This window comes from Schistocerca gregaria, chromosome 5 (genome assembly GCF_023897955.1).
Source record: "Schistocerca gregaria isolate iqSchGreg1 chromosome 5, iqSchGreg1.2, whole genome shotgun sequence".
In the NCBI taxonomy this organism is placed as follows: Eukaryota; Metazoa; Arthropoda; class Insecta; order Orthoptera; family Acrididae; genus Schistocerca; species Schistocerca gregaria.
In genome coordinates, this window is record NC_064924.1 from 470,799,580 (window position 1) to 470,825,286 (window position 25,707).

General features: G+C 37.3%; 1 protein-coding gene across 1 annotated transcript in view; it reads left to right on the plus strand.

Annotated features, from left to right (window-relative positions):
- The window catches only part of LOC126273386 (neural-cadherin), a 432,448-nt gene that overhangs the window by 227,424 nt on the left and 179,317 nt on the right, over positions 1-25,707 (plus strand). The window contains exons 8-16 of the mRNA XM_049976939.1: positions 113-285; positions 382-531; positions 1,717-2,022; positions 2,545-2,818; positions 15,462-15,670; positions 22,944-23,107; positions 23,286-23,454; positions 23,539-23,745; positions 23,840-24,111. Coding sequence (XP_049832896.1) covers positions 113-285; positions 382-531; positions 1,717-2,022; positions 2,545-2,818; positions 15,462-15,670; positions 22,944-23,107; positions 23,286-23,454; positions 23,539-23,745; positions 23,840-24,111 — 1,924 coding nt within the window. The remainder of the gene's footprint in view (positions 1-112; positions 286-381; positions 532-1,716; positions 2,023-2,544; positions 2,819-15,461; positions 15,671-22,943; positions 23,108-23,285; positions 23,455-23,538; positions 23,746-23,839; positions 24,112-25,707) is intronic.

A 25,707-nucleotide genomic window follows, 5' to 3' on the forward strand; every position in this document is an offset into this window, starting at 1 on the left:
TTGGGGAGAATACAATTTCAGGTTTGTAACTGAAATATTTTAACTAATATTTATCTGAAGTAAGCTGATACTGTTGGTTGTCAACATTTATCAGAAAGCTTTTCCTTTTCAGGGACTGGAACAGCGTCCATAAGAGTTAAAGATATAAATGACATGCCCCCACAGTTCACAAAAGATGAATGGTTCACTGAAGTAGATGAGACTGATGAGACAAACCTTCCTGAGACTCCTATTCTTACTGTGACTGTGCATGATGAAGATGAAACAAATAAATTCCAGTATAAGGTAACTACTGAATACAATCACATATAGTACTCATATTTGTTAAAATTCGCTTTCTTGCAAAAAATTTTAAACAGCATTAAACTTCCTCTTTTGCAGGTTCTTGAAAATAGTGGCTATGGTGCTGACAAATTTACAATGGTGAGGAATAATGATGGAACAGGTTCACTGAAAATTGTTCAACCACTTGATTATGAGGATCAGATGCAGAGCAATGGTTTTAGGTTTAGAATACAAGTCAATGATAAGGTTAGTATCTGATAAAGTATAGCAGTAGTAGTAGTAGTAGCAGCAGCAGCAGCTTTACTCATCCGTAGTTCTCTTTTTACAAAGATATAGGACATGTCAAAGTATTTACAAGTTTAGACCAATTTAAAATAAGCTAATCCATATACACATACATGTACAGATTTCTAGTTAGAGACAATCATTAGATTTACTCCTGGTATATAATATTTTTTTACAAATAACTTATTAAATAATTAATTCCACACTGTCCACTCATATCTCACTATCAGTCACTGCGCACACTATACACACATTGTTTCATAACACTTCACTCACTATACACAAACACACACACACACACACACACACACACACACACACACACACACTGGTGATCTCTGGACAATTTTATGTACCACAACTTCCCATTTGCTATCCTGAAAAACTGCGTCAGCATCCCTCTGTAATGAGTGAGATGTTGAGCTCAGATATAGGAAGAGCTGTTAGTATTGTGCAGTGCATAGCTTGGGGTAAGTTTTTCTAGAAAAGGAAAAAAGAAGGAAAAAACATAGTGTGAAGGTGTTATGTGGAATGTTGGATGTTTTCGAATCGTTATTATTATATATTTGTATAACTTTTTTTGCCAGACCTGTACTCTGTTTTATCTAAGTAATCCTTCAATGTATAAAATGTATTGCATAACAGGTACTTTTTAGCTGCCTTTTTAAATAAGTATAATTTTGCAATTTCTTTTATCTCTTTTGGTAATTTATTGTACAGTTTTATTCCTTGGTAGAAAATGCTGTTTTCAGTTTTATGTTTATTTTTTCTTGGCAAATGTAAATTGAGTCTAGCTCTTGTTCCACGGTCATGGTCAGAACTGTTTGTGCAGTAATTACCAATGTTATTTTTGATGTGTACAACTGAATTGTAAATGTATTCACATGGTTCAGTTAAAATCCCCAGTGTTTTGAACAGATCTTTACAACGAGCTCGACTACCATTTTTGGTTCTTACTCTTATGGCCCTTTTCTGGAGTTTGAAAATTGTGTTCATGTTTTGTACATTTGTTCCCCAAAAAAGAATACCATAGCTAAGAATTGAGTGTACAAATGAATAGTATGTAACTAAAAGTTTCTTAGTGTAGAGATTATGAAATTTGAGACTTTACTGGTATCAGAAAATGATTCCCATTATGATTTTCAGGGTGAAGATAATGACAATGATAAATACCATGTGGCCTACTCATGGGTTGTTGTCAGGTTAAGGGATATTAATGACAATAAACCTCAATTTGAACGTCCCAATATTGAAGTTTCAGTGTATGAAAATGCTGAACTGGGAAAAAGCTTAGAAACCTTCAAGGCAACAGACCCAGACCAAGGAGGAAAGAGCAAAGTGAAATATGCAATAGACCGCACTTCAGATCGTAAACGACAGTTTGCCATCAGTCAAGATGGTATTGTGTCAATTCAGAGGAATCTTGACAGAGAAGAAACACCACGACATCAAGTAAGTCTCTGCTGCTGTTTTTCTCTGTTGTTGTTCAGTTAAGAGTTACAACTGTTCAGTTGTTATTGATGAGTTTCTACTGACATTGAAAAAAAGTTTAGAAATGGGTTTGTACATAAACAAAAACCAACTTCAGCAATAATTAGATTTCTTTCAGACCAAAATAGCATTCATATAACACTGAAATTACAACACTTCTATGCAATACATCAGTATTTTGAAATCTATAATGATGTATCAAATCTGTTATAATCAAAGGAAAGCATCAGCAAAAGATGCATTTATGAAACTGTGACTGTAACCTACTCTTGATAACTTTTCCTGTTCACAGATCCTACTAAATAAAAAAAACAGACTCAGAAAAAACAAAAGGTTTTTTTTTTATTATGTGTGTCAGAAAAGAAGTGATTCACATTGCATCCCATCGTGTGTCTGATTTTCATATTTTGTATTTACTTGGTTGTCATGAGATCACTCCAGCTTTTATTCTCATTATCATTTAAATCCTTTTTCTCCTCACAGGTTAAAGTTCTTGCAATTGATGATGGTGTTCCCCCGAAGACAGCAACAGCTACGTTAACTGTAATTGTTCAGGACATAAATGATAATGCCCCTACATTCCTGAGAGATTATAGACCTGTACTTCCTGAACATGTTCCTCCCAGAAAAGTTGTAGAAATACTGGCAACTGATGACGATGACAGGTCAAAGAGTAATGGGCCTCCTTTTACATTCCGGATGGACCCCAATGCAGATGATGTTATACGAGCATCCTTCAAAGTCGAACATGATCAGAGTAAGTTGTACAGCACTTTGCACATCAGATAATAATAATTATTCTTAATATCAATAGCCTACTGAAAAAACATTTGCTGTTACATTTTGATATTTCTGTTTCGTTACAATAAGGGTGATAAAGGCTGGGTACTTAACTCTGCTCTGTGAAGTTTAGAAAGAATAAGAAATGCCAGGGTGATGGTGAAGCTTCTGTTCAGCTTGAGAGAGTACTTGAATTGATCAGTTGAAAATCCAAAGCTAGCATTTTTTATCTACTGGAAGATATCTAAATCTGCACTCTGTAAGCCACCTTATTGTGTGGGGTGGAAGGTACTTTTGTTACAGCTTTCTTTTTCTTCTTACCTTTTCAATTAATAAATGGTGCAGGGAAGAACAACTGTTGTTATACTTTCATCTGATCTCTAATTTATCTGATTTTCACATCATGACTATTTTGTGAGACGTGGGAGGGATTAATATGTTACTTGACTCTTCTCAGTGTGTACTCTCTCAGGATTTCAACAGTAAACCTACCCACAATTTGCAAAGCCTTTCCTGTAATGTCAGACACTGGAGATTGCTGAGTATCTCTGTAATGCATGTGCCAATACTAAATAATCCCTTCATGAAATGTGCCACTCTTGGTTGGATCTTCTCCATCTCTTGTATGACCCTAGATTGGGTAGTACATTTCTCTCACTATAACCAGTTTTATTGCAACAGCCCCAAAAAAATTGTGAAAGCCTGAAATGTGAGGAAAATTTTGATACAAAATAATAAAACTGGTTATCCCAACAAGTTTTGGAGTATAACAAATTAATATTCAACAGTTTTTCATTACATGATGTACTTCATTTTCACTTCCTTAGCACCACCACTTCATTCAAATGAAGTCAAGAACAAATTTTGTTTTACAGAATTCTTTTATCAAAAATTTTAAAATACAATTTCAAAGTCTAATCTTTTACCTATTCTGTCAGTCTCAAATTATTACCAAATATCATCTAACATACAAGAGATAAGCGAAAGGATGGTACAGATCACAGTGATTTTATCATATTGGCATTACAGTGGAACTTGTACTTCATTAGAATGTCTGTTTACCAATATTTATAAATCTGTCTTTAAAAGGTGAATTATCATTGATTGGTAATGCCCTATGATTGAAAGAAAACATCTTAGTCAATATAGAGATATTTGAAGCACTTGGGAACAAAATATAGCAAAATACTGTAGATCACAGGACAGAATTAATGGACTTACCGGTAGTTAGGGACTTATCCTTTTTCTCACATCATCAATGAAATGTCTTTGTAACAACATTTTATAATGTCTAACTTCTTAATTTATCTTCTGTACAGAACATTACACCCACAGCTCCCTATTATTATTATTTTTATTTTTTTTCCACAACATGTTGATAGCACTGTCGGATAGGATCATCCACAGAAGTTGTGGTGACATAAATATGATAGACCTTAGATAGACAAGAGTAAAAAAATAAACAAATAAAATAAATTGAAGAGCACAATTGGGACATAACCTGGATAGGAAAGAGAATACAGTGCACCAGAAATTAAGAATGGATACATGCCATTAGGGAAGGCACCACTTTCCATGTGGCGTGTCTACCGAAGTCAGCAGACCCTCTATCTAGTCCATGTGCAAAATTATCGATTTTATCACTCATTCAGCCCTTTAGTCTCTGACTGTTAAAAACATTAACGCATTCATTAATTTTTATGTCACATAACAGATTATACAATAACATATGAAAAATTACTTTTCAAGTCTTTCGAATTATGTCATTGGACAACTAGCTTATTCTACATGTTTTATTAAAAACTGAGTTATTTTGTTTCTTATGTAAAAAATATTGGCCATAAATTATGCCAAAAATGTCAACAATGCTGAAATCTGCTTTAAAGTTCTGTTCATAAACTATTTGTCACTGTTGTATTTAAAATTCTTCTTTCACATCTACATAAAGTACACTGATTGAGTGGGACAATATGAAATGTCAACATTTCATTGGATGACAAATAATTCTAGACGGCAAAAGAGAATGGTCATTTTTCAGCTTTCAGTCTTTTTTTTTTCACATAAATATCATGATCAAAATTAATATGGAAATGACTTCACAAGGTGTTAATACTTTATAGTGAGCAACAAAATATTTAGTACATGTAAGTTATTTCCTACCAATACTAACTCTTTCTCATGTCAATCCTATGGAATCATACATTTCTTAAATAAAATTCAGACATTTGAAACAAATCAAACCCCTGGTGAAATTTTCATAAACATCACTCATATAATCCAAGGCTAATGACTCAAATAATCAAACCTAATGGTCACTCAACATAATTTTTTCTAATTTCCTTATAGTCATTTTTCAGAATTTTCTACAGCATACCATCATAAACAAAAGTCCAGTGCATTACAAAACAGAGCACTAATAAGTCCCTAATATTTTATTTCTCTAACATCATTGTAAACCTAATAAACTTCACATACTCATTACTGTTCACAATACAATAAACCTTCATCTCTGCCAGCATTTCATCTCCATGTAAACCTCATCAACACACAAAATATGCCACAAAAACTCATAAAACCATTAATATGCCTCAAAGAGAAAAATTTGCTCTGCATTATAATTCTAATCACATAGGTCTGAAAAACAACACTCTCCATTACCACAACAATAACTGAACTGACATAGCTTATAAACTTCTTACTTTTCATTTTCCATGACCATTTGTTTTTCACTAAAGCACCAGATGTTTTTGTATTGCTAACACTGGCTGACTATAGTAATATTTTCTCAGTCTGACTCATTTATGAAAACAATTTAAATTTCTTTCTTTTAAATGCAAATAAACACATTTGAAATTACTGCCATGTTGGGGAATTTATGTTCAGTTAATTCCATTGTACTGAGACAGTTGAAGGATACATAGTATAATGTAATTATAAAAAGATGAATAGGTAAGTAAAAAACAAACTTTGCAGCATGCAAATTCATATTGATGAAACAATATTCACAAGTGAAAACAATCAACCACATAGACAATTTTGACAATACAATACTTATTTACAATGAACACATTACTGCACTGAAATGGTGCAGAAGTTAGATCGTACTTTATATATGTGTTTGCTTGTGTCTGTGTATGTATGTATGGATATGTGTGTGTGTGTGTGTGTGCGCGCGAGTATATACCTATCCTTTTTTCCCCCTAAGGTAAGTCTTTCCGCTCCCGGGATTGGAATGACTCCTTACCCTCTCCCTTAAAACCCACATCCTTTCATCTTTCCTTTTCCTTCCCTCTTTCCTGACGAAGCAGCCGCCGGTTGCGAAAGCTCGAAATTTTGTGTGTGTGTGTTTGTGTGTTATTTTTTTTCCCCCTACGGTAAGTCTTTCCGCTCCCGGAATTGGAATGACTCCTTACCCTCTCCCTTAAAACCCACATCCTTTCGTCTTTCCCTCTCCTTCCCTCTTTCCTGAAGAAGCAACCATTGATTGCGAAAGCTAGAAATTCTGTGTGTGTGTTTGTGTGTTTTATTCATTGTGCCTATCTACCGGTACTTTCCCACTTGGTAAGTCTTGGAATCTTTGTTATATATATAATTCTTTTCGTAACATAGTTGGTAATTACTTTTTTATTTTATGTAATAGCTCAATTGCTCGATTACATTATTATCCTACATGATTCTGTACTTTCAGATTTATAAAGCTCAGCTACAATTTTACTTTCACTCTTGTCTTAGATTCCTCCATTAACTACTTTCTCCATCGACAGATACTTAGCAATAATATTTTACTTGATTTCCTGAATGTAAATTAATGCCAAACATAATACAAAGTCTCTAGTTCATTGCTTCCTCAACATAGTTCTCCACAGTACATCAACGTCATCATCATTATTATAATTATCCTCAGCATAAAATCATAAGACATTTTCATTGGTGTGGCTGAGCAGTTCTATGGGCTTCAATAAAGAACCGCACAACCACTACGGTCGTGGGTTCAAATCCTACCTCGAGCATGGATGTGTGTGATTAGTTACGTTTAAGTAGTTCTAAGTTCTAGGGGACTGATGACCTCAGATGTTAAGTCCCATAGTGCTCAGAGCCATTTGAACATTTTCATTAATTTGCACCTTTCACAAGAGATTCTCATCTTACAATTCACCACCAAACATCATCAGTAACAATAAACTCATGACAGTAGCACAGCATTCATTTCCTCATTAGCAAGTTACAGATTCCAAATCTATCATTATGACATGCAATGTATTGTATACCAGAAAGAAAATTATACTGAAATGAATAAATGCTCAGGAATTGATTGAGACTTGCACTTCATGTAGAACATAATAAAATACAAACCATCACTTATTTACAACCAGTAGAAAAGTAACACAGCACAAGCAAAAGTAATAACTTACCACATCTAAGTGGTTTGCCCAAAAATGTATGAAAAAGTATAACTAAATAGTTATTTAAAATCATAGAAAACATTTTGTTTCTACAATATTAATTTTTTTGCATTGTGGAACAATTACATATAGGCCTAACTTCTTTCTTTTCTTTCTCTCTTTGCTGCACGTATGTTGCTTCCTACAGTGAAATTTTTTCCACTTACTCTATTATGTTCCTTCCAATGATAATTTTTATGGTTGTGATTACTATGTTCCTCCCTGTTGTGATTCTTACTGTGCCAGTTATGATTACTGAATCTTTCAAAATATGTGTGTCTGTTGTAGCTGTATTTCCCTGGTTTTTCCAACTTTGACCAAAATCGACCTAAAACTCCTTTCTCAAATTCTGCATAGGTTATGTTGTCATTAGTAGCCCAGCTTAATGCTTGACCTTCTCGAAACTTCTTGACAAACTTGATTTTCTTAGTATCAGTCACATTAGACAAAGACTGTCTCTGCAATGCTGCAGAAAATCTACAGGATGTAAACTACTTTCACCCGAAATGTTTTTCACTGGAGTGTTGTGAAACATGGTGCCAACATTGGTATTAAGATTTTGATTATCATCATCATCAAACAATTTTTCAACTTTTTTACACAAAACAGAAACATTACTTTGTAGGTTGCTAGTTTTGTTGCTACTTAATTTTACATTTTCTGTGAATTTGCTGTTACTTTTTTCACCTGTCAACAAAACTGCTTTCAACAAGTGCCAGTTTGGTATCAACATTAGTTTCCAAAGTCAAAATTTGACTACATTTTTGTCCACCATGTGTATTACCTGATGCACATTTTTGAAAGCAGTTTTGTTTTTCTCCCTCTCTTCAGTGATCTCATCTTTGACATTTTTAACTTCATTATTGAATTTGAGTCCAATTACATTGATTTTGGAGTCCACAGCTTCTACTCAAACATCTAATCTATCAATTTTTTTGATTAATATCATTTATTTGAGTTTTAGTTTTACTGACACAATCAATGGTCCTCAATAATTACCAATTTCTGTGAACTGATTGTTATTATCATTTAATTGAGCTATATTTTTCTGACACAATCAAATAATGTTCCTGTTGACTGACTGAGTTTTGTGAACTGGTCATTACTCATTTTTATTAACTGATCCTTATTGTCATTGCTCATTTTTATTAACTGATCTTTATTATCATTGCTCATTTCCCTTAACAATGACAGCATGTCATTATCATCATCTCATTGTAATTCATTCATTGGTTTTTCCTGTTTTACAAGTTCATCACTAACGTTTTCCTGTACTTGTTTCACTACGCTACGTAAGTCTCCCATGTCTATATTATTTCCTATTGATCCAAATTATTCAATGACTGTCCATGTTAATACTTATACAGTGAAACTCTTCATCAAGAAAGAAAAAAAATAAAGAAAATATTTCCAGTACTTTGTTGTTGGTTGTCGACATTCTTAATTGTTAAATTAAAAAGAAGGTCAGCATTGGCCGTAATATTGATGGTTTATTGATAGCAAAATCGATTTTCAATCACATAGTGATCATTTTCAGTGCTGTGGTGTACAAATTAAACTCATAGGCACTGGTATCTAGTTATCAGTAACCAAAACTGAGAAACGATCACAATAACTGAAACAGTTCCCCCAGTGGCCTAACCATAAAAATTCCGTTCTCTGGATCCTACGCCTCCTTTCACAATAACCTTCACCTTTTCATATTCTGCTAATCCCTGTCCCTTATAAAACTGTTACTGCAAAAACAAAGAAATTCAGTCCTTCCCAAAAGCTTCAGCTTTGGCGCTACACCCAAATTTAACTGTATTGGACTTGTCAAAAGCCTGCTCTTGTTCTCCTGGTTGCTGCAATGGAAACACATCTTCACCAGCAATCCCTCCAACCAAAGACAACCTAATTCCTGCACTGAAGCTTACCTCTCACAGTTCATAACAGACCCTTCCCAGAACCTTTCCCCTGAATCCACTTCCCTCCTCACCCCAATGACACCCCACTCTTTTACATGCTCCCCAAAATTCAGAAACCGCACAATACTGGTTGCCCCATTGTAGCTGGTTATTGTTCCCCCACAGAAAGGACTTCAGCTGTCATTGACCAATGTTTCCAACCAGTTGTCCATAATGTAGCCTCCCACGTCAAATATATCAACCATTTCCTTCATTGACTCCCTGGTTCCCTACTGGCCACTGATGACGCCATTTCTGTACATACCAATGTCCCTCATGCCAGTGATCTTGCTGCAATTAACCACTGTTCTTTGGACTCCAGACCCACTACCTCGTTCCTCGTACATATAACTTTATCATAACACATAACTACGTCTCCTCTGAAGGGAATGTGTACAAATAAAGCTGCAGCACAGCCATGGGCACCCACATGACACCATCATATGCCTACCTGTTTATGGGCCATCTTGAGGAAACCTTCCTAGCCTTCCAATACCCCAAACCCCTGGTCTTGTTTAGGCTCATTGATGATATCTTCATGATCTGGACTCAGGGCTTAGAAACCCTATCTTCATTCCTTCACAACCTCAAACCCTTCTCTCCCATCCACTTCACCTTATCCTCCTCAACCCAGTGTGCCACCTTCCTGGACTTGAACTCCACTTCTCTGTTGGTTCCAGCCACACCTCTGTCCACATTAAACCCATCAGCCATGAACAGTACCTGCATTTTGACAGCTGCCATCCCTTCCAAATCAAAAAATCCCTCTCATGTATCGGTGTATCTGCAATGACAAGAACTCCCTTTCCCAGGAAGCTGAAAGTCACGAAGGCCTTCACAGACAGACCACTATCCCCTGGACCTAGTCCACAAACAGGTTTGCTGTGTCATTTTCACACACACCCCCAATCCTCCCACCATCTCCAAAAGCCAGCTACAAAAGATTGCCCCCCCATCATCATTCAGTACCATCCCATACTGGAACAACTGAACCACATCCTTCATCAGGGGTTAGATTATGTATCATCATGCCTTGGAATGATGTATATCCTACCCAATATCCTTCCCATCCCTCCTAAAGTGGTGTTCTGCCGCCCACTCAACCTCCACAACATTATAGTCCATCTTTATGCCACTTCCAATCCCAATCTCTTGCCACAGGATCATATTCCTGTGGAAGACCCAGGTGCAAGACCTGCCCAGTCCACTCACCCAGCACTTCCTATTCCAGTCCTGTGAAAGGCTTATCTTATCCTAGCAGCCATGTTGTGTACCAGCTCTGTTGCAACCATTGCACAGCTTTCTATAATTGTATGCCTACCAACCAGCTGTCCACCAGGATGAACAGCCACTGCCAGTCTGGGGCCAACACCAAAGTAGACCACCCTGTGCCACAACATGCAGCAGAAAATAACATGACTGATTTCAATGGTTGCTTCACAACCTAGCCATGTGGATCCTCCACTCCACCACCAACTTTTCTTAACTGTGAAGATGCAAGTTATCCTTACAATACATTCTCCAGTGTGAAAATTATCCTGGCACCAATCTACAGTAATCTACTGTCCCCACATCCTCCACACAACAGTTTACACCCCCTCTGACGTATCACCTTCTCCCTTTTCATGTACCCCACACTGATTGCCCCCTGCCAATCCACAGACCTGTTCTCCCCCCCCCCCCTCCCCTCCCTCATTTTCTGCTCCCCATTATTTCCCCCCAACACCCCAACTCCTGACGCTGTGCTTTGTAGCCTCAGCAAGTTAATATCTAGTCCCTGCACTCCCTGCCAGACAGCACTCTTCTTTCCTCCCCCACCCATAACCTTTTATCCCTCCCCATTCATCATTCTGCTCCAGGTTGCTATTCACCCAACAGTCACTTCCTGGTCAGAGCTGACAGTGGTAGCAGTCATGTGTGGATGAGGTGTGCTTGCTTGTGGGAATTGGTGTGTGTTTTCTTTGCTGAAGAATGTTTAATGTGTAACAGTCTTTTAGTTGTGCCTGTCTGCAACTCAGTGGATCATCTGTACAGCAAGTAGCTATCTATCCTTTTCCTAATACTGTTGAGTGTAACAATTTGTAGGGGTAAGAAATGGAACAATCACACAGGCTCAGTTGTAGGTAAAGTATGCTTCATTGTTCGGGAACTGCAATTAGTCTACAAAGGAGAAAGTGTCCAAAACACACATGTGCAAACTGTCCTAGAACATTGCTCAATTGTGTGGACCGGTGCCAAGTAGGACTAATGGGGGATATTGAACATTTACAGAGAATGGCAGCACAAATAAACATAGGCTTTATGTATGGGAGAATGTAAAAGAGATGCTGAAAGACAAACTGGCAGACACTTGAAGGCAGACAGAAACTATCTCTTGAAAGTTTCTGGAAGCAACGTTAAGTAACCCTTTCCTTGCAGCACCTGTAGTCATTAACACTGTAACAGCCTTATGATCACTGATATTTTCCTCTGTGTTAACAAACTCTTAAAATTTATGTCTGTTAATTACTATAGGTCAAAGTCATTGCCTTAATGGGTCAGTTTGCCATCTGCTTGAAATAATTTTCAGAAAAGACATTGGGAACAATCTCACTTGAATCCCTGCTTCTGGCACGAGCCAGAGAGACTCAATATAAAGTCCATTGTACTTCTGCTAACAAGCAAGATTATTGAACTTTTACAAATTATGTGCCAATAAAAAATTCCATTCATATTATTCTTGGTACTCTCTTTAGCGTTCCATTTTACTTAGTTACTACTAATTAATAAGTGCTCATATGAGATCTTGAAGGAAATGAAACACCAGCTTTATGAATAGTGCAATAAAACTGCCAACACAAAATTATGGTTGAATACTATGATTCCTGATTAGTAAGGTACGTAATACTGATATTATTTTTTTCATGTTTACATCATCTTGCTCATGAAAGATGTCTCATTAAGTTTGCTGAATTGTATTTAAATGTATTTTGTATGTTTCATAATTATTTTGTGTTAATGTATGTTTTCATTAGATGTTACATTTCATTACTAGTTTTTCATAAACCAAAGATACTCATTGTTTCAGTAGCTTTTCGTTAAACTTTTAGGAACACTGAAAAACATTGGAGAAATCATATATGCAGAAATGTAAAGACTTACTTATAGTCTTTGTGAAGATGTTAGTACAAATTTTTGAACGGGTATATGTAAATTATCAATATGAAAATTACAGTTGTGCCCGAGCAGTGGAGGCACGTGCATCACTGGTGAATCATGCTACCTGTGCTTGGCCTGAAGAAGGGCTGTGAGGCTGTGCTTGGACTGTGGTGTAACGCTAAACAAATTGTTGTACATCATTATTACAACACTGCAAAATTGTCATGTCCTCGCATCACAGAATGGGCAGAAGAAGAAGGCAGAAACAGAGAAGAAGCATTCGACACTGCAACCCACTATGAACGTGGAACGAAAGCATGACGGAAGCATGACGAACATCTTACTCCTGTCCCCCCTCTGTACAGTAGAGGGTCATGGGCAGAGATGTATGATATCATAGCCAACTGCAGCAAGGAAGAAGTAGGCGTAGAGTCTCTGGACTCAGACGCCATTGTCCAGCTGCAGGAAGCAAGCATGGTCGATCACCATGCACTGAAGAGCGCCGTGACCACCCACATTGTTGATCCACCACATGTGGAGAAGATGACTGCACTGAAACAGTGTGAGAAGCACTCCAAGGCCCAGATCAGGGGGCTGCCTTGGATCTGTGATGAGAAGATGGTCCAAGAGGGGCTGTCACATGCTGGATTCCGGGGTGCAACTACTAAGCTGCACAACTGGACAAATAAGAAGAGACCACCACTGTACATCATCATGTGGAAATGGCAACGGATGGTATCAACATCTTTGGGATGAGGAAGCTCTTAGGCTCTCCTGTGACTGTCGAAGCTTTCCCTCTAGGCATGGACCCTAAGCCACAGTGCTTCAGGTACCAAGCTGAAGGGCATGTGGCTAAATACTGCCACAACTCGCTGTGGTGCGTAAAGTTCATTGGTGCGCACGACACCCGCAACTGTGACAGCTGAAGAGAACAGGTGCCAACTTTTGCTCATTGCGGTGGGCCACATGTTACTAACTGGCATGGCTGCCTGGCTTTCACCAGCGATGGCTGCACTGGAGAGAAGGCGCAAACCGAGAAGACGCGATAACAGTGCCGCAAGTGCCACCAAATGAAGACGCAACTGAAATGCGAGAAGAAAACTCCCACTACCATCATGCAGCCACAATACTGTGCCAGTGAAAGTGGCAATGCAGGACCTGCTGCCAGAAGTTACACAGCAGATGCCGCAAGTGCAAGAGATGTGCACCATGCTAGCGGCCACGGCAGATGAGGAAATTGCAGCCTTCAAAGCTGCCATGGACACAGATAGGACAGCTTTTAGGGCCACCCTGTCTGTAGAGACAGAGGAGGCTTGCAGCCAGCTGCAGCAATTTCATTCACAGCTGGTGCACGACATCGGTGAGGATACCACAGTTGAAGAGAAGACACCCCTTTATGAAGCAACTGGCGGAAAACCACAGCATGATGAACACGCTGAAGAAGAGCACGGGTGCCACCACAGGAATGCTAAGTCCACCAGTTCCAAGCAGCAAGCAGCTCTGCTCTGACGAGTGGGCTACCAGAGTAATTAGGACACTCAAGGGCTTGGGCTACATCATCCGCAACACAGGGAAGACTCAACCACGGCCCTCACTGAGCCTGTCAGTGCAACCAACAAGTGAGGAGTGGTGCCGCTATGTGACCACACATCTCCAAGTGCTTGGCTTCGACGCTCGCCTACCAGACACCCATGGGCGACCTGGGCCTTCCCTCACACCAAGTCGCCACTGACGCAGTGTGGCAGGGGGCTCTCACAGCCTAAACCGCAGCACATTGTGCTGCAGCACTGTCACTGACTGATCTCTTATGATGAACATATGGCTTGTAATGGTATCTGCTTGTATGATACCCGCTTCTAACTTAATCCATCCTTGTATGACCTATCGCAGTCGGCAAGACATCCGCTACTGCACTTACTACCTGACCTAACTATCGCAGAGGTTTTTTCTCCCTTGGCACTTGCCTTGGCACTTTTTCCCTCTGCCCTTCAAACCACTACCCTTTTTTTTTACTTTCAATCCAATCCTTCTCCAGATGAGCACATATAAATGGTTAACCTTAACCAGATGTGTGCAAACATCACAGTACTCACATCCTGCAACACCTCACTTTAGTGAAACTAAACCTTATGCAGAGATGGCAGCAGACCTTTGAGTTGGCCATCATGCCAGTGTGGTTGTAGAAGGGCTCAGTTGTAAATTATGTAATTTATTAATTATTTATGAATATTTGCGAACAGTAATATCCCCTAACATAAAGTCTGAAATTTTAGACTACAAAAAGTATGTGACACTCCACAAATTAATAGTTTTAATTAAAACTTGAAGTGTTGACAGTAATATATGCTTCTATAATATTAAAAATCTTATAAACAGCTCATGCATATGTAACCGGTGGCTGAATTATTGATTTGATTTTTGTTTTGGGGTCAGTGTTATGATGGGCTAATGTGAGATATGTGAGAAGAATAATATAATTTTGAAGAGATCTCAGAGTAGTGTCTTGCATCTTTAGTTATGCGCCAAGCTCCCATGACCCAGATGTCACCAGACTGAGCTAAGTAAACTACACAGGGTTTGGTGTTCATAAATGCACCACTCTACAAGTAAATTAAGCAGTTACATTAAATATGGTGTCTTGGATACAAGCTTAAAAACTTCTCAGCTCATAAAAGAATATTCTGAAAATGTGTTTAGGGCAGTAGTGGGGACATTTCAATAGTGACAAAGATTAATGATCAAGTGATAGAAGTGTTTCCGTGTCCTAGAAACAGTATGGCACAAAAATGATTTGTAATGAGAGAAACATAGAAACTTTAGCCCATTTACTGCAAATATCCTTCATCCTAAATGCAGCTCTCAAAAAAAGAAACAAAATAGAATTTAATAATAATAATAATCAGTGTAAAAATAAAATAAAATGTTTTAACTTTTGGAAGATTCTAAATTTGTAATATCAATTATGAATTTACTTTACTGGTGCATCACTAATTATAAGACTGTTGTTGATATATGATAATATTAGTCATTCAGAAGTAATTTTGAACTACGTAACTGGTAATGAATCTTAATGTCATGTATATTTCCTCAACAGAGGGTGCTAATGGTGATGGCATGGCAGTTGTCTCATCCCTTCGATCATTTGACCGAGAGCAGCAGAAAGAATATTTGATTCCAATTGTAATAAAGGATTCTGGAAATCCTGCCATGTCAGGGACCAGCACACTAACTGTTGTCATTGGAGATGTTAATGATAACAAAATGCAGCCAGGCTCCAAAGATATATTTGTATATAATTATATGGTAAGACATTCGTGTTAGAATTTAGTAGTTAGCTAATCATATGTAGAATAGACAAATGGCACAATTCCTGTATAAATGGTGTACAGTGGTTTAGTTTACAGATTATTAAATACCAAAGCTGCTTACATTTTATAAATAGAAACATAGTAATCTTTGATAATGCTCATTTTTCCAGTGAAACACCAAGCAGGGTGGTGCAGTGGTTAGCACACTGGACTCTCATTCAGGTGGATGACAGTTCAAACCCATCTCCGGCCATCCTGATTTAGGTTTTCCGTGATTTCCCTAAATTGTTTCAGGAAAATGCCAGGATGGTTTCTTTGAAAGGGCATGGCCGATTTCCTTCCCAATCCTTCCCTAATCCAAGCTTGTGCTCTGTCTCTAATGACCTCATTGTCAATGGTACATTAAACACTAATCTCCTGCTCCTCCTCCTGGCGAAACACATACTAATAACTAACTGGATTAGAGATAGCTGCTGTACTGGAGATAAAGTGCATCTGTCACCACAGTAAATGGAATAGTTTGGCATTTCACATTATCGAAGTGCCATCAGAGCTCACATCAGTCATCAGGGTGATAGTCAAGTGCTGGATGAACAAGACATGCAAAACTGGATTTTACTTGGACCAAACTGTGGGCAGTTGACACATGAGACATTTCAGTATTGCGTTTTTGAAATTTTAATAGTGTGTAGTGAGCCACACTGAGGCAAACCACTTGTCATTTCAATGCCAAACAACAACTATTTGTGAGCATCCATATTATTCAGAAACACCTCCTTACTATTTTGGTACAGAAGGGACAAATGTGCATATATTTGATCACTTACAACACCACACAGAGGTCCTTCAACAAAACAATTCACTCCTTCTTAATAGGCCAAAAATGATTTGAGAACACTCCAACACTTCATGTACATTGTACGCACTATGAGGTGTTTGGTTCCCCCCAAAATCCCTTTCCCCATCATTTCACATTATCAAAGTCACACAGAATACAGTTAGGTATCATGATCTCTTTTGAGCTCTGATTTTTGGGCAGTAATTAATAGATCGTGAATCAGAATAGCTTCCTCAGTACTGCCATAGTAGTTTTCCATTGCCATTAAGGGTAAAGTGAGTGTTACAATGGATTAGGTAGGTATGTCTAATTTAATTGATAATAAGAGTACTTAAATTTAACAAAAAAGTAAATATTTTCGTCTTCCACGTTATAGATGCTACTTGATTTTTTTAAAAAAATACATCTACAGAATAGAAAGAACTTTGATTTAGGTTTAAACTTTGCTTTGCTATTTTCAGACTTTTTGTATTATTAGGCAAATGTTCAGAGACTTTTGAGTGTAATATTGGACACCTTTTAAGCCGTTGTTAGCTTCAGTGATAAATAATGAAGGACTTCTTATAATATTGTAGTTGTGGACATTACTATTTTTTTCAAGTTGTGGTGGACTATTTATCTCGAATTTAAGTAGTGAATGTAAATATTGTTAAGGTGTAGTTAGAATGCTACACTTACTTAATAAAGTAATAAAAAGTCACATACACAGGTACATGACAATGCACACTGTACTTTTATTTTCAATGTTAATGCTTCCTTCAAAGAGAATGTGAAAGTGAGTACTAACTTTCACATGGTTTTAATTTTCTGCTCTTTGATTCTTTTGAACAGCATCTCAAGTTGGAACCATTTCAATGACTAACCAAGCCATTGAAAAGGCCCCAACTAGAGATACTGTTTGAAAGAATTGGAGTTTTCCTTTGTAGGAAGTGTTAACATGGAAGATAAAAATATGAAGTTTATGTTGTGACTCGCTGATCTTTCAACGTGCCGCCACGCAGTTACGCACATTCTTTACATCACAAATCGCCGATGTGAGAAGTATTTGCTGTTCAATGAGACCTTGCAATAGTTTCTCTAAAGTACGTTTAGTTGAACAAACATATTTCTAGGACGACACAATACATGTAAGTCACAGATCATGTAAACAAAGTAAGACGTGTGTACACTACAACAGTCAAATCAGCACTGAGTCCAAGTCCAGCAGCCGCTGGCTGGCTGGCTGGTCGCTTAGGTGGCGCGGTTGCTGCATGGTTAGTAGACAGCGCCGCATGTAAAGGACGCGCGTAACTGCATATTGGCACGTTGAAAGATCGGCGAGTCACAACAGTTTATTTTCATATATCTGTGTAATGTGGCATTTTATAGCTTTGTAAAGTGACTGCAGTTGAATTTGTGGATTATGTATCAGCTAAATAGTTAGTTCTGTCAATGTGTTCTAATCAAAGGTCCCCATTCAAGAATCTTTCCCTGATGGAGTTCCATGTGCTTTGATTTTCGATGCTACATTGGATTCTTAGACAATTTTGCTGTACTTTCACTGTCAATGCAAAGTATAGGAGGTGTCACTTCCAGTCAGTTCATACAGCAATCTTTTCAGCCAGAGCAGCCCCTTTGCTCCTTCACTTGCTGTTATTATTTCTGCTTCCATAGTGGCTGTTGCCACTGCCTTTTGTAACTGACTACCTTTTGTAACTGACTAGTCCCTGAGACTGTCCTATGACTCAGAGTTGTCACCAGCATAATTAGCATCAGTGTAGACCTCTAGACCTTCTTTGCTCTTCTAGATAATTGTGTGATCCATTGTATTCTTCAGGTATCCAAAAATTCATTTCACTGGATTCCAGTCTTAAACCGTAGGATCTTCCATGGCTGTAGCTGATTTGTTCACTGGGAAAGCATTGTCTGGATGTAAGACCATAGTCAAATACATAAGACACCATACAGCTTCAAGATTTGCAATAAGGAACTTTGGTTGTGCTCTTCTCTTTGACATTATCTTCTTTGCACCAAACTGAAGTAGAAACTCCATTAGACTCAGCCATTCCAAATCTTTCCAGAATTTTCTTAGTATAGTCCTCTTGGTTAATTGCTATCAATCCATCTACATTTTGCTGTTATCTTCATACCCAAAAAGTTATTGAAAGACTACATGAACTCTTCAGCATCTTCTCTGTTGCTACTGACAACTAAACCATCATCAACATAGATTGCAACATATAAACAGTTCTTGTTGCTCTGACAGTGGAAGATATATGGATCAGCCCCACTGTTTTTAAATCCGGCTTTCAGCATGAAGTCTATGAAACATTTGCTTCAATAATGCAGTGCCCATTCAAGAATATACAGACTTTGCTTCAGTAAACATTCACATTCAGCATCATCTTCAAAATTTCATGTTGTTCATCTTTGAGTACACCATTGAGAAAAGCTGTTTTGATGTCTGGTCTAAATGTATTTTCTCTGGAGCAGCTACTGCCAACAGGATTCAAATAACATCATAACATGCAACAGAGCCAAATGTTTCTTTATTGTCAATTCCCTGTCCCTTTGCCACAAGTCATCCCTTAAAGCAAACATTCCCATTTTCTGTTGTTTTCTTGTGTAAGACTTATCAGTTCTACACAGTCTGTGCACCACTTGAACACTCAACTAATATCCAAGTATTATTCTGTTTCAGGGTCTTCAGTTCTTCATGAATGACCTCCAGTCACTGCATTTTACAACTAGACTGCAAATCTTTGGTTTGAATCCTTGTCCCTGATGACAGGATTTTCAGCCAAGTACACATAATCTCCACCAGTCATCCATTCTGGCATCCTCTTTTCACGTCTGCTTCTTAGTTTCTCACTTAATACTTGAATTCCTCTGGAATCATGATTGCAATCATTTATATACATATTAGTTGCTGTTGTTACATATGACCTGCACCCTAGAAAATACTGAAGTCCTTGTTTCACCATTGCTCAAGCACAGCAATACAGAAAGGCCAGAAGGGGAACACTGACATCAGCTTGGCTGAAATCTAGGATGAGTGTAGAGCAGGCAGTGGGGAGCAGATACCAAATTTTGTCTGTATTGCGTACTTTGACTTTTCGTGAATGTTGACCATGTTTGGTCTGTGGTTTTGGGTCCATTTGTAGTCAGAATTGAATTGACTTTAAAACTGGACAACTACTCAACAATAGCATATATTTCTGTAGGAGACGGTTGAAGCCCAGATACAGGCCAGTGGCATACTTACGTTTTCTGTGCAGAAGTGTTGTTGCCACTCACAGTGAGGTATGATGGGAATGAAAGCTGCTGGTTCTACACAGAAAGTTAGAGAGCAGCATGAAGACGATAAGTTAGGAGGCAAGAGACGTTATAACATTCTCACATCAGTAAAGAAAACAAAATCTGCTATGTATCCAGAATAAACGGCTATGTTCTCAGGGTCCCACCAGAACCACCACATTAGAAACTGCAACATTTTTGAAAAAAAAAAACAGCCAAATATTTGTGTCACAGGAGATATAAAATGTGAAGCTGTGCTGCTAGGACGATGTTGATGATTAAAAATAGCGACACTAATTATGACAGGCTTTATAAACAAAAAGGATAGTGTAGATAAAAATTAATATAAACCGTTTCATTTTGAATCTTTTATTTCTCCTTGTATTACCAAAATGTTGACAATCAGTAAATAGTTTAAGTTTAAAATTGATAGAATGTTAACTTTTTAGGCAGATACTTTATATCAATAAAACAATGAAAGCTGGAAAATCATTGATCAATTCAAGCAGAAAATGGTAATAAATTATTTAGATAGTACTTTTCAAACTCATTAAATGCAGGAGAACAGTGTCCCTACACAAGATCATTTAATGTATTTGCAAAATCCTCATACAAAATTCCCATTTCACTCTTATTAACACTCTCTACATTGTTACTAAGTTATTTATGTGTTTCTCTTTGCTAGCTATTTCAGACACCTCTCAGTTTTCAACACTGACTACAGGGTTAGGTTCAGCTACTAAAAAAGGTTCCAATTCAGTCACATTTTTGTCTACATTTCTGGCTTTTTTTTAAACATTATCAACATTAACTTTTACTTTATTATTGTCTAGTATTAATGTCTCTATTCCAAAATCTCAATATTTGTTCTTCCCTTCACCAAGCTCTCCCAGGTCTCATTTACTGACAATCCAAATACATTTTCACTCTCCACCAAAACTAAGTTATGTTTCAAAGCAATATCCACTATTTTTTGCCAAAGGTTTGAAATTACTGATAGTTCCCCATGCTGAAATGGCATCTATTCTTCATTAACTAATGGCAAATTGTAAAATATTGTGGTTTATATGCTTGAAGAGCATTACTTTGTGTAACTTACGCTTTTAGATAATAACATTTGAACAGCTCTCGCATTCCCATCATCATTCCTGCAGCTAGGACACCATGTACAAGGTATGTTAAAAAAATTCTGGAACATTCGTCATTTCGTGCCAATGGTGTATCGAAGCGAAATGCAGTTGACATCCCTGCACACATCTGTATTTAATGTGTAACTGCCAGAAGTTTCATTGTTGTATGTCTGTTATTAAGCAACGCTGTATTGAGTATGACATTTTGTCACACATTTTCTGAATTTCAAAATGCCATAGTAAGGGGAGCAACACATCTGCATTAAATTTTGCATGAAAATCAAGAAAACCTTTACAGAGCCACACCAAATGATGGAGGAAACCTATGATAATGAGTGCTTAAATCATACTTGGTGTTATGAATGGTTCACATGATTTAAAAACGGCTGGGCATAAGTACAGATGACCCTCGTTCAATGTCCTTTGGCGTTTACATCTGATGCTCATGTCAGGTATGTCTACAAAATTGTTGTCAATTGAAGACTGACCATCAAAGATTGCAGAAGACTGTAACATTTCGGTTGGGTCATGTCATGAAATACTGACACAGCATCTTGGAATGCATTGTGTTGCCACCAAGTTTGTCCCACAGGTCATGTGTCAAGACCAGGAAGACATTCATCTCGCAATCTATGAAGAGCTTTTGGATCACGCAAATGAGGATGAGATGTTCCTTAAGAGAATCATAACTGGTGATGAGGTGTGGGTCTTGGCTATGTTGTCAAGAACAAGGTTCAATCTTCAAGTGAGTCAGAAAAGGTTCTCCAAGACCAAAGAAACCTCATCAAGTCATGTCAAATGTCAAAGCTGTGCTCATAGTTTTCTTTGGCTTTGAAGGATTAGTTCATTATGAATTCATGCCTTAGGGACAAACTGTTAATGGCACTATTGGGATGTGCTGCGATGGTGCTGTGAGAAAGTGTGAGAAGGAAATGGCCTGGAATGTGAAGAGACAATTGGTGGCTCTTGCATCATGATAACGCACCTGCACATTCATCCCTGTTGGTGCATGATTGTTGCACAAAAAACAAAATCACTATGCTGCTTTATCCTCCATACTCACCAGACCTGACTCCTGTGGACTTTTTTTATTTCCAAAGTTGAGAACACTGTTGAAAGGACAAAGATTTGCAATGATAGATGAGATAAAAGAAAATTCTCAGTCGACACTTTGTGCAGTCCAACAAGAGGCATACCAATTCATATGTTACTACATAATTAATCATATGAATGGATTGAAAACATTCAATGAAAAACTTAAGAAGCATTTACCCAAGTGCCCTTTCACTATCACAGAAAATTTCATAATTTAGCTAAAATGTTTGTTCCCACAATCCATACATACTAATCTGCATTTTTCAACAGTTTTCCTTAATAATAATAGTAACAGACTCAGACACTGAATTTTTATGAATTTATTCCATTAGTAATTGCACAGATAAAATAATTCAGCTATGACAAATTTTAAAAAATCTCTTGTCCACATATTGGCATCAGGCTGACTAAGTAAACATATTAGTTTTAGACTGTTGCTGTTTGCATTTAACATGAACAAAACTTCATACCAACTTAAAATAAATTCACAAATAATTAAATCAATGATCTGTAACTTTGTTCTTTTGTTATGGCTCTTAGGCAGTTAACATTTGTATAAAATATCAGGATGGACTGAAAATTAGGAAGGAGTCAATGCACAATATTGGAAAAATCAAGATCAGTTCTGTTTACAATAATAAAAAAAAATATTTCTCTGTTGATTATTGTTATACAGCAAAGTGAGAGTTTTTTAGAATTATTTCATCTCAGTAATTCAGATAAGTTTTAAAATTATGCATAATTTATCCAGTATTCTGGCTATCTACTACATATTGAAATAGAAACTATAAGCTTAAACTACAATTTAATAAATTTAGCAGCAGCAGTAGTAGTAGTAGTAGTAGTAGTAGTAGTAGTAGTAGTAGTGATTAGAACCTATAAAATGTTGGGTGTTCATTTCTTTCCTCTAACATAATTGTCTTTAACAGGGTCAAGCACCAGATACAGAAATTGGAAGGGTTTATGTGTATGATCTGGATGACTGGGATTTACCAGACAAAAAGTTTTACTGGGAAGGTGCTGAACATCCAAGATTTAAACTTAATGGAGATACCGGAATGATAACAATGCGTCATGGAACACAAGATGGGAGGTTAGTTAACACTAAAACTTTATGTCATCATCTGATACTATTAAAAACTACAGGACAGAGTGTAGCCAGATAAAACTGTTCATTAGGTAATTTTTAATCTGTCTCCATGATTTACTAATATTGTGAGTGCATGAGGATTTTATTCAAGAGAAAAATTATAACTTAAATATTTTTTTAGGTATAACTTGCGATTCAAAGTATATGACAGAAAACACACTCAAACAGATGTGCAGGCAAATGTGACAGTGACTGTACGAGAAATACCTCACGAAGCTGTTATAAATTCAGGGTCAGTTCGAATTGCAGGATTATCAGATGAAGATTTTGTAAGAGTTTGGGATTACAGAGTAAGTTATGTGCAAATAACATTCATGGTGTGATTATATTTCACTGAGAAAGTACATGTTAAAACTTTTTAAAATTAATTTTAGACACAGAGTCTTCAACGTAGCAAAGCTGACCGTTTCCGCGATAAACTTGCTGAACTTCTGGAAACAGAAAGAGAAAATGTAGATGTTTTCAGTGTTCAGCTCCGTAAAAAGCATCCACCAATTACAGACATCAGATTTTCTGCTCATGGATCACCTTATTACAAGCCTGTGAGACTGAATGGCCTAGTTCTAATGCACAGAGAAGAGGTACATATGATCACCTTCCTTTCCTTTTTTCCTGTTGTTAATAATTAGTTTTTGAAAATAGTTCAATCATTTTCTTTTGTGCTTTCTGTTGTAGATTGAGAAGGATGTTGGGATCAATATAACTATGGTTGGTATAGACGAGTGCCTTTATGAAAATGTTATGTGTGAAGGAAGTTGTACAAATGTGTTGGATATTAGTAACCTTCCTTACATGGTTAATGCTAATAAAACATCACTAGTTGGTGTTCGAGTAGATGTTATAGCTGAATGCACATGTGGTGCCCGAAATTTTACCAAAGGAGAAAATTGCCGGACAAGCCCTTGCTACAATGGTGGTCGTTGCATGGAGCGTAAATATGGACTGAGGTTTGTATTAAAAATTTATTTTCCATGTTTACACATAGATTTTAAATACCATTAACTTCTACAACATTATTTTGTGGTTGGTTACAGAAGTCAGAATAAATTCAGAAATTGTACCTCAAGTCTAGTTAGGTTGATACAGGGCTGAATTAGTATCTGTAGACCCCTAGGCTGGTTCAGGCCCTATCACCTCTTCCCAATACATATACCCTCATCCCCATTGTGTTCAGCTGCCCTCTGCCAAAGCACCCACCGGTCTTTCCTCTATCTCTTCTCCACTTTTTTTCCGCTACTCATTCCCCTTCCTACTTTATCTGATGGAGCCAGCTCGACTTTTTTTTTCTGGTGTTTTGAAATAGTTGACTGGTGATAAAAGTACATTTATTTTGCAGTTGCACTGTATTTCTCCTTTGTACTCAACACCATTCATCTCACATTCTTCAAAGGTATACTGATACCCTTTCCTTTCTATAAAGTTTGTTAGGGATCTCAGTATTGATGTAGCTATGTTCATGTCCAATATAGGAGTCTGTAGAATTTCACCAGTTTTGTATACATGTCCTAAGATATCTATCTAAAATACTGTGTAGAGTCCCATTTCAGCCTTTGACTTGTTGTTATACAAACTTAGAGCAATCAAATATTGTGGGACTTGCACGATGCACGATGTTATTTGGTGACAAACCTGAAAAGCGTATTTGCAACTGGCCTGCCAGGAAAACCTGAAAAGTTTTATTTTCATTCTTTATAGCTACATAGGATAGTCTTTGTAGAATCAGATTAGCATGACTAATGTGTTGTTGTTATTGTTTTGACTCAAAAATGGGTTTGTCACACAGTGAAAACAGATGAGTTTGTGAGTGACGTACTTTAGCTGCTGTCTGCATTTAGTACATTTTCACCATTTCAGATTTCTCAGTACCTGTTATAAATGTTGCTGATAACAGGTTGCCTTTAGAAATTGTTCTGCTGGTCCGGTTACTCTGTCCCACCTCTGTATATTAACTTCTTTCTCTTCTGTAGTCTGATCAGTACTTGCTGATGCTGAAATTTTAGATCACGATGACTACTTCAAGCTACTAAATAAACTCTGAACTCTCATCTGTGCTTCTATGTATTTAAAGTCTTCAAGTCTCACAATGACTGATCCCAATTATTGTAAATCACAATAGTTTAATCACACATTAACACATTGTGATATGTAATGTCTCACCCTTATATCATACGTCAAAGTTCCTTTAAACATAAAAGTGGTTCATTTGTTTTGGGTCCTCATTGACACTCTTGGTGGCCATCTTACTATAAGCCAGCCAATACACTGCCAACTTGGAGTGCCAAAGCATACATGTAACTTTGTGCAGCAGGTAAATGCCACACACTGCTGCCATTGTTGTTGCAGTGCATGTACCCTCTGTAGAAACATAGACGAGGGCATACAATATCTGCACCTTTCTTATACATTGTTTTATCTGTTGTCACAATCATCTGTAGCTGTTACAGATACCAATAGTTGACCTTGATATTTGATAAAATGCCCTGTTACACTACATATCCCTGCTCTTAAGCTAGAGGTGTCATGCATAATTGCTTATTCATATG